Consider the following 12,926-nt stretch of genomic DNA (forward strand, 5'->3'; position numbering starts at 1 on the left):
AGCATGACAATGCCTCTGCAGGCTTGCCTTCTTCGCATAGTGCATCCTGGTACCATGTGTTCACCAGGTAAGAGAAGCAAATTAACCCGGCCATCCACGTGATTTAAAAGAAAACATGATTTTTCAGACCAGACCACCTTCTTCCATTGCTCCGTGGTCCAGTTCTGATGCTCATTGTTGGCACTTTCAGCAGTGCACAGGGGTCAGAATTTGCACCCTGACTGGTCTGCGGCTATGCAGCCCCATATGGAACAAACTGTGATGCACTGTGTATTCTGACACCTTTCTATCAGAACCACCATTAACTTCTTCAGCAATTTGAGCAACAGTAGCTCGTCCGTTGGACGGGCCAGCCTGTGTGGTCATAATGTTATGGCTGATCGATGTACCTGCAGCAATCAGGTACAAGTTAAAGCTACATGCATTAAAGGTCGACGCTTGTGCATTCATTGAAATAATAATGAAAATAAGAAGATTATGTTACATAATTTGTTGTCCAGCGAACCTGCAGTTATTTGTACTCTCACTATGTTTGAGGAAATGAAAGCAGAAAATTATCTGCGTGGGAAGCAAATTATTTTATTCACTAGAGGCATTAAAAACCTGTTCGATACATTAGCAAATTAATGAAATTTAGCTAAGCTCATCAACAAAGCAGCCAGTAATATTTTATTAATGGAGGACAACATCATGAATAAAAAAGGATTAATTCAGTAGCAGCACTATGTACAATTAAAGACAAATAATGGTACTCATTCATCCAGAAAAAAAACTCTAGACATGTTTTGCTTTTTTGCCTCAGTGTAAGAGAGAGCTGACTTGCTAACAGCTAACGATGAATCAGCTGTGCTTGAACCAACAAAAAAAAGCATATCCTGATTGATTTAAAATCTGTTTACATTTTAAATGAGACATTGTAATGTTTATCAGGGTAATCTGGCTACCCTGACAATATAATAGGTTAACCATTTCCAAGATTTAGTGCTTGACATAAAAAGAAGTGATGCTACTCTCTGCTGGACTTTACTGCTAATAGCTTTGCTAATTGTTTTACAACAATTTTAGGTCATTGCGTATAGAAGTTCAGAGCAGGGTTAGCAAAAATAATAATATTATTTAAGACCCCACAAACATGGACTAAACATATGTCACTACATTTTTTGAGGGAAAAGACAGAGCACTGTTGTTAGCTTAGCGAGCTAACATTGAGCTAAAGAGTGAGCCAGTATTCACCCAAACACCCCTAAGGGTGAAACTTTAACCCCACATGCCTTCTATATCTCTCACCGAGAAAAAGCAACACTTTTGTAATTACTCAGTGTAATGTGTTTTATCAGCTCCCAAGTTCTCGGCATTGTTACTACATGTTTTTGTGGAAGCGGTTCTTTAAGGCGGTCTATTCTTCAGACACACAAGTGGCACTAGCAAACACTTAATATTCAAGGTGCATGTGTTTCTGATTCTGTTACAGCACCATGACAATTTAAACACTTGAAGTAGTGCATCAGTGCAATGTCAATAGAGTTTGATTTCCTTAGTTTCCTCAGTTTAAGAACAAAATGCATTTTTTTTGTGTCCATGAGCTATTTTGAAGAAGGTGCTCTGATAATAAATAATCAAACAAACACCTGTAAAATATTCCCATAATACACACTTCGCCTACTTCATTAGAAGTAAAAGGTGAAAAAGGCAAACTTGTTGAAAACGCTTATGTGAGCATGTGTCCACTGTAGCCTCAGATTCATCTTCTTGGCTGTCATGAGTGGACCCTGATGTGGTCTTCTGCTGTTGCAGGCCATCTGCCCCAAGCTTTGACATGTTTTGCATTCTGCTTTACTGCTCATAATGATGCTTTTCTGCTCATAATGTTCATAAAGAGTGCTTATTTTGTGGTTATAATTGTCTTCTTGTCAGCTTGAACCGTTTTGACCATTTCTCCATCAGGAAGGCATTTCTGCCCACAGTTTAAACATATCAACAAAATACTTCCTCTGACATCATTTAGTCAATCTATTTGCATTACCTGTCATCATATCCAGTCTCTTTCTGCATAATAAAGGACTGTGTGTAGAATTTTTTACTGTTACTAATGAGAAAGCAACACAGAGCTCTGTGTCATATAATCTGTCATATAATTCTGATAGACAAATCTCCCCCGTTCAGTGGTTATGAGATGATTAACTGCATCAGTGTCTCTGTGAACATGTCATCATATCTACCATGACCTTTTTGTCCAAAAGGCTGTGCATTAGAAGCCGCACAAATCGCTTTTGTGATCAGTCTCATGACTATTGCATCATCCACAAAGATAATAAGATGGCTGCATTCATTCATTCCACATCAGTCATGGTTAAATACGACATCGGTTTCAAGCTCTAATAAACTGGTGGCATTAAAATTAGGCCTGTGGTGTATAAAAGCAGTCCGAATTACGTGTCACCTCCCAACAATTCGTGATGTACCAGAGCACCACATATAGGCCAGTCAAAAAACAGCACAGTTACACTGTCATGGAGATCTGAATACAGTTCAAGTGTGTGGTGGTCTGGGAAATTCGGCGAGACAAATAAAAGACAAATAAAATCAGACTTTCTATAAAAATCATGTTGGGTAAGGAGCTGTTTTAATAAACACAATAGTAACAGCAACCAGTCAGTCAGTATATATGTATAAAACCTTTCTAGCTAAGTGTGATTTCTTCATACACTGAAAGGCTTTTATCATGACTTAAGACATACGGGCATTCAATTTCATTCAATTCAGTTCAATTCAATTCAATTCTGTGACAAAATGTTACGAGCACGTGCAACCAAACAACCTATTTCAGTAAAACCATTCCCTGAGCTACACATAGTTCAAGGAATTAGATATAGTAGAAAATATGGCAAATTATGACAATTTCACCATTTGAAGGGCTTTCTCATGCCAGCACGCACATACACTACATCATCATGACTCAAGTGAAAGTTTACAACCAGTAAAGCATACAGTTTAGCACAAGCTATTATGAATGCGGCCAGTGTTGCTAATCTTAAAATGAAGAACAAATGCATTCTTTGACTCTCAGACAGTTTAAGCACATTCTGTGCCACTCCCCTGCTCCTCACTCAATGCCCTGTGGGTAAGATTCCAGTCAAGTCACAAACACGCGGTGTCTTAATCCAATTTATTTCTGTCAAACACATGCTAATCCCTGCAATCTCTGCACTGCTGCATGACAGACAAGACTTCTGGGATTTTTTAGCAGCAGTAGAAAGAGACACGAGGACTCTGACTTCTGATGTTGTGTGTTTCTGCCCTGCTGCAACATCACAATCTGACTTTCAGCATATGGAAAGGTGAAATTCGGTCACGCAGTAAGCAGAGACGGGGTGGTCTGCGGGTGAAGCGAGTCCCTGTGGGAAGACTGACAGCCCGACTAAAACCACCTAAAAGGTTACACTCTGTCATCTTATCTTCCGTTTTCCCCCTCGCCTTTTTAACCTTTAGAACTTTTGCTGATTTCTTAAAAATGCACAACCTGTTCTTAATGTCCTGGACTGTCGTATAAATCCTTTAATCGTGCCAGAGGAACTGCTCAAGTGGAAAAAATCCAAGCATCATAAACATGGGTTTTGATTAAAGTCAGCTGTGAGGAATGGGCCACTCTCCCCGTCTCTCTTTCTTTCTTTTTTCCCCGGTTTCTCCGCTTCTCAGACAGATCAAAGTGGAGTCTGCAGAGAGGAGGGAGGCAGCGCAGGATAGATAAGGTGTGAATGTATCAGATGTGAACTCAGTTGACTTTTCACTTTTTGAAACTCTGAAATGAAAGCTTCCTACAAACACAAAGACACATGCCTGATGCATATATTTGGTCCACATCAAGATTCAGCCCACTGCATACACACACACGCACACATGCTATGCATACACACACACACACACACACACACGCACATTTTGTTTCAGAAGGACGTACATGAAACACTTTTTCTTGATCACAGATGGAAAGAAGATGACAACAAAGGCTCAGTACTAAAGACCGGGACATGCAGCTGAGCAGACGTGGTTTATAATCACCCACTGAGTAAATACTTGATTTGTAGAGGTCCTGAGATCTAAACTGATCCTTGCTGTCTCTGTTTTCTATATGTGTGTTCCATTAAAATCAGTTCTAATGAAAAACATAGATCTACTGTTTTATTTTACAGCCACTATCTCAATAACACACATAATTAAAATTACTGACTGCCCTGGCAAATGCACAGTATATGCTTCCCAATTACAAACAAATGGTTCTACTGAAGGCCAAATACACAAACGCTGCTGTTCATCTAAATAAACAAAAATGCCTTCAGACGTTCTAAATCAATCCACACACAATGCCCAGTTTACATCAAGACAAAATTCTGGTATGAGAAAGCAAGCTTATTTCTCTGATTTAGATGTATGGTCATCCGTAGGCATGTATACACACACACACACACACACTCACACACATTTTTTTTTTTACTTTGCTAAAGCTACGTAATTACTGTTATGATACACATAAATATAACCCAATCCTTAGCCAAAAAAAAAATCAGTTGGTTATTATTTTTAAAAATTAAAATAATAAACGCTGCAAAAAAAAAAAATTGTTGTTACTATCCTTATATTTTGGCCCTCATCAACTTATATAATCATACCCACATACTGTACACACAAGATGTTTTTGCCATTTGATTGGACATTCAAATCTTGATTTATTTATTTATTTATTTATTTATTTGTTGTTTTCTTGTAAAACTAAAAAGTAAAAGCAGTTTTGTGGACCTTTTGTCTTGTTTTTCTAATGCACTGTGTCTTCAAGCTTAAATCATAAGTAGCTCTTATTTAGCTAGAATAAAAACTCATGGAGATTAAATCTACATGAATGATCTGCCCAAGAAGATAGCAAAAGACACAACAAAAAAACAAAGACACAACAATATACATATAAATATAAAATAAAAATACTTACATAGTAATATACAATTAAATATCGCAGAAACGACTTTACTCAAAGTTATATACAAGTACTATACATTCATTACCGAGGGGAGTTTTAAGTTTTAAGAAGCTCTGTGAGTTTGAAAGCAAGTCATATACAGTGCTTTAGGCTAAATCTTTTCGCTTCTTGTGAGAGGATATTTTGTGCTGTAGATCTAATGAAACCTGAAATATACAAATGAGATATAATATATAATTGCACCAACTTGCATTTTATGACACTTGCACTGCTTTTAAATGCTGTAGAAAATGTCCCGGATTATCCGAATGCATCTATTCCACGTATAAAAAACCCATTTTGTTTAAACAAAAGAATTCCTTTCATTCAGTGCATAGCTGAAAATGATAGATTCTTTCTATCTTTGCATTTTGCTATAAGAATACTCAGATAAACTATCCTTCTGTGGCTCCTTGCCCGTATTACTCATAATCAGCATAATGGCATTTGAGTGAAAGGTATGAAAGATAGGAGGTTGTACAGTCTTCCTCTGGGCTACACACAGCGCCAGCGGCTCCAGAGCATTGACAGATCACAGGCGTTTGTTTTGGAATAGGGTTTCAATGGCACCAGAGCACCTCATCAGCGTGGCACTAACACATGAGTGGAACTCATACAAGCATGTCAACTAGGCAAGGCAGGGCAGATCGCCAGCCATGATCTTTAAACACCTAATATGGTCCTCCAGTGACACTCAAAATCAAGTGTTCTACTCTGACATGGGCCAGATGGAGGTTGGGTGTCACAGCATGATGAAATGATGGAATATTCTGGAGATCAGCAGGAAAGTCCTTAACTTCCGTAAACAAAGAAAAAAATACTAAGCATCCTTAAGTTTACGTCTTCTGCATCTTTCATTACTTAATGTAGTTGTTGTTGTTTAACACTGTTCAGTCAAAATCATAGCCAGAGCTTCCCAAACCTTGTACAACTTTTTTTATTTTTTATTCTCAAGCCAAAATGTGCATTAATAATACTTATAGAGGTTTGAATTTTCCGGAATTTTCCACACTTACTTTCCCAATATACATCTTAATTACAATTGTCATTAGATGTACATTATATATAGGTCTTTATAAAGTTATTTAGAGGTCTACTTGTTTTTTTAGTTATTCAGGTTAAGATTAAACCCGTATAGTAGTGAATTTATAATACTAGATTGTCATTTCTACCACTCGAACAGCTTCAGAGTATATCTTTTGTTATGTATTAAGCAAAATAAACTACTCATTCAGATATTACTGTTTTACTTAATTGATTTTTGAATGAAGGGCCTGCGAGTTTCTTCATTTTGTTTATTCTTCTGTAACTAAAATGGAGGCCAACTGCGTGTTTGACTTTGGGGAAATTTTCTTGTACATTTCATGCATATATAAATGAATATGAACATTTAAAACATTTAAGATGTAGTTTATTTATTTATTTATTTTATTTTTTATTTTTTAATAGACCCCAATTTATAATTAAACATGTACTTTTATGCTCATTAATTTCCTAGCATGCTAGGGTGCACATTTTTTAATGAAATCCAGACAAATACGCACGGCGGTCAAACATAAACAGTAATTCAGCGGACAGATATCCACTCAGCTACTGTGACTGACACACAGTAGTACAATAGTTGAGTGGACATCTGTCCTTAACTATACAAGAGGTCACATGTAAAAACTGGGGCATCTTAAAAATTGTGTCTTGGACATTGGTCTGATTTTTAAAGGAATGTACAGCCACTAAGGACAGATTAATAACAGGTAGATTTCTCTTCAAGTTGTAGTCCACCCCTCCCACACACACACAAACATAACTAATGACTAATGAGTGTTACAGATATCCTGACATGAGGATCACTGTCACATGGTCTTGACAAATATATATATACATATATATATATAGGTTAATATATAATTATATGTATATATATGTGTATATATACATATATATATATATATATATATATATATATATATATATATATATATATATATCATTAATCTATATATAATTATATATTAACCTATATATATATATATATATATATATATATATATATATATATATATATATATATATATATATATAAGCTTGACCTCATTTGATTTGAATCATGAAGCAGAATAATTAAGTTTTCCTTTCAGGGATTGGCTTTCAGGATGAAGAATAAATGGGTTTCAGGGCTTCTGGGTACAGCATGGACTTCTGGTTATAACAGAAACGGTTCCAGATTCTATAATAATGATCTGAAAGCAATTTTCTTGAAAAGGTGTATAGATGAAAGCCCAGGCAGTGAGAAATGTCTGATCCAGGTGCTCCTAAACAATGACTTTCAGCCGCTGACACGACAGTCGCAAAACTACTTGTAGCGTGTGTGTGTGTGTGTGTGTGTGTTTATGGAAAGGTGGCAGAAAGCTTTCTGCATGCTCACCGTTCGTGCAGAAGATCGCGATGGCGAGAAAACTGTTCCTCCGGATAGAGAAAAGAGTCCATCTTCTCCTATTCCGAAAGCTTGTGGAGCTTTGGCTCGCTCTCCTGTACTGGGTTTCGATCCGCGCCGGTGTGTCCGGTGTGTCCGATATGTCCATGTCTCTTGCTGTTCCAAGCAACCCGAAGAACAGGTCAGCGTCAAACAGTGAGGAAGAAATCTAAAAGATCTCGGTTTACCAGGCTGGAAACCCTATACACCTTAAAGAGTGTTCACCTTTAGCAGAGCTCGCGGAACACAGCATGTGAGTTAGTGTACAGTCTCTTTAATGAACTCACTCGCGCGTGCACTGCTGGTCAACGTGTGTCCTTGGTGTCGGGGTTGGACTACAGTGACCTGATGAGTCCGTCCGGTGAGACCCTACAGCAGTCCCGCGTTATCGCTCATCTCTCATACCCCTGTCCCCTGCTCTCTCTCTCTCTCTCTCTCTCTCTCTCTCTCTCTCGCTCCACACAGCTTCCGGTTTCGGGCGCGAGCTGATGAATAACAAGGACAATGCTGCAGCCACCTGGCAGAAAGACTAAAAAGTACAGGTGAATCATTTATTTTATTTTTTTTTAATAATCCACATTACAATTTGTATTTCAGTTTAAGACACACGCACGCACGCACACGCACACACACACACACAAATCTAGGCTATTTATATGCGCAAAGAGTGACCCAACTTACTAAATCTACATAGATTTACAACAGTTTACGTATAGGTTTAATAAAGAAATTTCATTCTCGAGACACGGTCTAGAGAAAGGCTTTTATAATTCATCCATTTAGTTTCTGTAAGCACTTAATCCAGTGGAGCCGGAGAGCCTATGCCGGGAACAGTGGGTGTGAGCTGTGAATGCAGCCTGTATAGGATGGCATCATGGCATCTCACACACACACACACACACACACACACACACATTCAAATATTCATTCACACCTAGGGGCAATCCAAAAAAGCTACTTGTTATTGGGACATGGAAAGGAAACTAGAAAACCAGGAGGAAACCCATATGCAACTCTTAATGCTTCAGCATGCCAAGACATTTTGGACTATTTTATGCTCTGAGCTTTGTGGGAACAGTTTGGGGATGACCCCTTCCTGTTACAACATGACTGCACACCAGTGCATAAAGCAAGGTCCAAAAAGACATGGATGAGCAATTTTGGTGTTGAGGAACTTGACTAGCCTGCACAGAGTCCTGACCTCAACCTGATAGAACACCTTTGGGGTGAATTAGAGCGGAGACTGCAAGCCATTCCAAAACTGGGACATCTGTCTTTACATGCACATGAATGTAATATGGAGCTGTTGCAGCTACAACTCTTCTGGGAAGGCTTTCCACAAGGTGTAGGAGTGTGTGGCTCACAGTCTCCGCTCTAATTCATCCCAAAGATGTTCTATGAGGTTGAGGTCAGGACTCTGTAAAATTCCTCCACACCAAACTCGCTCATCCATGTCTTTATGGACCTTGCTTTGTGCACTGGTGTGCAGTCATGTTGGATCAGGAAGGGATCATCCCCAAACTGTTCCTACAAAGTTGGGAGCATAAAATCGTCCAAAATATCTTGGTATGCTGAAGCATTAAGAGTTCCTTTCACTGGAACTAAGGGGCCAAGCCCAACCCCTGAAAAATAACACCTGAATTCAATGATTTGGAGGGGTGTCCTGAAAACATTTTTTGCCAATATAGTGTATAAAGAAACTCCACACTGACATTAAACCAAGATCAGGATCTAACCAGGGACCATGGAGCCGAGCTACACCACTGTGCCACCCTGCAGAAAGGCTTGTGTATAATTAATACAGTTGGTTGAATCAGTTGACCTTATTAAAGCAGGCTATATAAAATGCACCAGGATAAAGAATAGTCTCAGAATAAGGAAACTCATTCCAGCGAAGGTCATTTCATCTGGAAATATTTACTTAGCAAGAATATAGTACTTCAAGCAAAGCTTTTGGCTGCTTTCTGTCAGAACAATTGAAATTCATGTCTTCTGAGTCTAGGAAGTAGGTTATAATTTTTTTTTTGCCACACTGCTGCTTTATTCGCACCATCAGCAGATCTGTCACAGGAGCTGCACTACTAAAACTCTCTAAGAGCAGGAGCGCTTTATGATCATATCTCTGCTGTCACTCTGAGGCGAAGAGCACCGAGACGTCCTTTAAAATCTTCATCGAAAAATGAACGTGGTAAAGAATGTGTGCTAATGAAGTCACCTGCCTTGGCAAGCTTTAGTTTCTTTTTATCTGCCTAAGAGTGTATAAAAGAGAGAAAACTCGACAGGCAGAGTCAGAAAGAGAGCTGTGGTTACTGTGAAGATTAAAATTTTCTAAATGACTGGCAGAGAGTTCATAGTTTTACAATAAAAGCTGAAAATAAAAATTCAGGTAATTCTATGATCTGCTATATTGCTGATCTTGTATCTCTACCACAGTGCTGTTGAATTCTCAATTCTGATTGGTCAGAAATTATTGATTAATGCTTTGACAGTAGGTCAGTCTGCAATGTTTATATTAATGAGCTCTTTTTGATATGCTAGCTTTTCTGTAGCAACATCTTTCATACACAGGATCTTGTAAGGTGGACATGCCACATAAACATATTAAAATTCATGAAATGGTGACGTTTCCTGTGAGGAGATGCTTAGCATTTTCAGAGAGTCTCCAGTGTCATCGTTTTGTATGATAGGATGTGCTCCACCTCACCATGTTGATTATTTTCACATCACTGCACACCCTGTTGGTGGTTTACCCCTTACTCAACATTAATACATAATAAACAGTGTATAAATAGAAAAGAAAACAATAATGCTGTAGAAGGTTGACCAATTTATTTATCACATCTCTTGCATCACAAAAATATAAGGGTATAAATCATCCAAGATGACAGTTATACCCAACAGCAGGGCTTCTATGGCTATCGTACCCAACACCTGTAGAGTTCAAAAGGAAAGCATTTTACAGAGAAGCCATTCAGCTGAAGTCATGCAGAGCCCTCTTTAAAAATCCATATTGACATTTTTCCCTATCACCCTTCCCACTACCTGTAAAACATTCCTATAAAACATTCAAACACACTGCCTTGTGTAACATCCTTCTCACATCATCCACCTCACACACCACGAGGAATTAAAATTGCTAAAGTACTTTGGTTCCTTATGCCAAAAAAAAAAAAATATGCCAAATGTGGCATAAACAAATCTGCGATATTACACAAAACACAACTCAAAGGAAATATCAATATTTAAAATGATTGACGATCAAATATCTTTCTACGAAATATTAAAACTTTTACAGCATGCAGGGTTTCATATTTATCCCATACACACCTTATAAATTTGGCATTACCTGAGAAACTCCTGTACCACTCACACTCATCAAACCGTATTTAATTGGCACATCATAATGCACTGGTTTTCCAGTTAGCCCAGTTTACACCAGAGCAAAAAATGTTACACAGCCAGTTTCAGTAACACAACTCAGTAGAAGGAAAAAAAAAAAAAAAAGAAGATCCAATCCTGTGCAATGATTTTCTTTAAAACAGAATAGATTAGAACAAAAAAATACATTCCACCATCTTGATAATGCTTACAGTAAAACCCAACAGTAACAGGAATATTAACTTTAAGAGACTAAATTTCACTTTAAAAAATCTGTATACAGTAACAAAGCCCATAACCTTAACCTTTAAAAATATAGCTAGCGTTTAAATGACATGTAGTGCCTCATTACATACATCACTGTTGGTCCAAGGTTTGTTTTTTGTCCTTTTGCTCAAACTTTTCTAATAGTTAACCTACAGTAACAATGCACTTCACAGTAACTAAGTTTTCGTTTAAATATTTTAGGATATTTTCTCTCTATAGCTATCTAACACCTCATTCCCAGGTCTATAAGCTATACAGCATTTATCAGAGCTTTATCTTCTCCGCAGGATATGGAAGTGTAGATAGAGTAACAGTCCAGGACCAACGTGATACAATGATGATGATACAAATTTGGCTTTTCTCATTTCAGCCATTCATCCCACAAAAGACCAGAAAAAAAGCGAAAGCAAACATTATTTACAAAGACTTTTTTTTTTTTTTTTTACATAAAACAAGTACCCCCCCCCAAAAAAAAACAAAAATTCCACTTCTATTTTATACAACTATAAAACGCATTAATAAAAGTCTGCTATTTGACTCAAATCATATTATCTATGGAAGAATGCTTTACTGGACCTTGCTATCTGAGAATAATACACCATGGCACCATCTAGGATGCGTTTCCGGGCTGAGAAAGTAGTTAAGACACATTAGACCGAGACACATATAACCTGTAACACAGCTGTTAGGGTAACAATGAGAAAGTGTGGTAACAGAAAGTAAGACCAAAAAAAAAAAAAAAAAAAAAAAAAAAAACCTGTAACAAGAGGGCAATCCTTCATAGAGCAATCTATCTGAATCTATATGACTGATCTATCGCAGGGGTCGGTCTGTAGAAATGAAAGCTGAGGCGTGACTTTTATTAAAAGTGGAGGATCTGAGTCTGGCATGGTGTGGTAAAGTCATAGCTGGAGCTGTGGAGGCATTCTCTCAATTCCCACTGTACAGATCCAAATAACTGGAGCTCAAGCCACGGCTCTGTTTCAGCCTATTTATCCCAGGGTTCCGAGAAACCTAAGGAGAAATATAGCAACATGGAAAGGAAGGAGCAAACAAAAAGAAAAGGAAAAAGAGATGAAAAGATAATAGGAACCAAAAATAGGAAACAATGTCAGTTATATGTATTGCTTCAGGATTGCATCATTAAACTCGTTATTTTTTTATTCAGTTTTTGTTTCATCTCAGGCTCTGTATTATGTTTGTAGAACCCAAAGGGCCTATTAACATTGCAGACTGAAGCTGGCAGTGTAAAGTGAGAAGTGTGGTCAGATCATACAGCTACAGTAAGAGTGCTGGGGAAAAGCTCTACAGTGCTCCGTGTTTACCTGGAAGGGATCGTCATTCGTCCTGTTCAGGTAGTTGAGAGACGAAGCGCGCTTCATACTGTTAGGGAAAAGAAGGGATTAGGATGAAAATATGATTAGTTTCCCCCTTTTCATTTATTTTATTGGTTGGTATAACTTTTTATTTATTTATTTTTTCTTTTCTCTTTTTACTCTCTTTCTTTGCACATATAACCTAGACTCCCAGCTCCAGTTGTTTTTTCCCCTCTTTTTCAATGTATTTATTTATTTTTTTTCTCTTTTCTCTTCAATTATGCTTGGTGTTTAGCCTCTTTTAGACACAAGGCTGGCTTGGAGTTGGGGTTGGGTAGGGTGGGGGTATAGGGGTGTGTGTTAGGGGTTTATAAATAAGATAATACAAGTGTGCCTTGAAAAACACACCACACATTTACCTTGTATGTCATGTCTCTGTTTAAAAATAAATAAAAAATATTGTTGAAAGAAAATAAAACAATTTCAT

General features: G+C 37.7%; 2 protein-coding genes across 4 annotated transcripts in view; both read right to left on the bottom strand.

The window, feature by feature from the left end:
• Positions 1-7,918, bottom strand: part of ptk7b (protein tyrosine kinase 7b) — a 103,096-nt gene extending 95,178 nt beyond the window's left edge. Inside the window, exon 1 of the mRNA XM_058385710.1 lies at positions 7,431-7,918. Coding sequence (XP_058241693.1) covers positions 7,431-7,587 — 157 coding nt within the window. The 5' untranslated portion in view covers positions 7,588-7,918. The remainder of the gene's footprint in view (positions 1-7,430) is intronic.
• A 2,374-nt stretch (positions 7,919-10,292) lies between these two features.
• The window catches only part of klc1b (kinesin light chain 1b), a 36,734-nt gene continuing 34,100 nt past the window's right edge, over positions 10,293-12,926 (bottom strand). For all 3 annotated transcript variants that reach the window (XM_058380274.1, XM_058380264.1, XM_058380269.1), the window contains exons 15-16: positions 12,449-12,506; positions 10,293-12,137 (exon numbers count right to left, since the gene is read on the bottom strand). In XM_058380274.1, the coding sequence (XP_058236257.1) occupies positions 12,054-12,137; positions 12,449-12,506 (142 nt within the window). In that variant the 3' untranslated portion in view covers positions 10,293-12,053. The remainder of the gene's footprint in view (positions 12,138-12,448; positions 12,507-12,926) is intronic.

The sequence above is a fragment of the Hemibagrus wyckioides genome, linkage group LG03, assembly GCF_019097595.1.
Source record: "Hemibagrus wyckioides isolate EC202008001 linkage group LG03, SWU_Hwy_1.0, whole genome shotgun sequence".
Classification (NCBI taxonomy): domain Eukaryota; kingdom Metazoa; phylum Chordata; class Actinopteri; order Siluriformes; family Bagridae; genus Hemibagrus; species Hemibagrus wyckioides.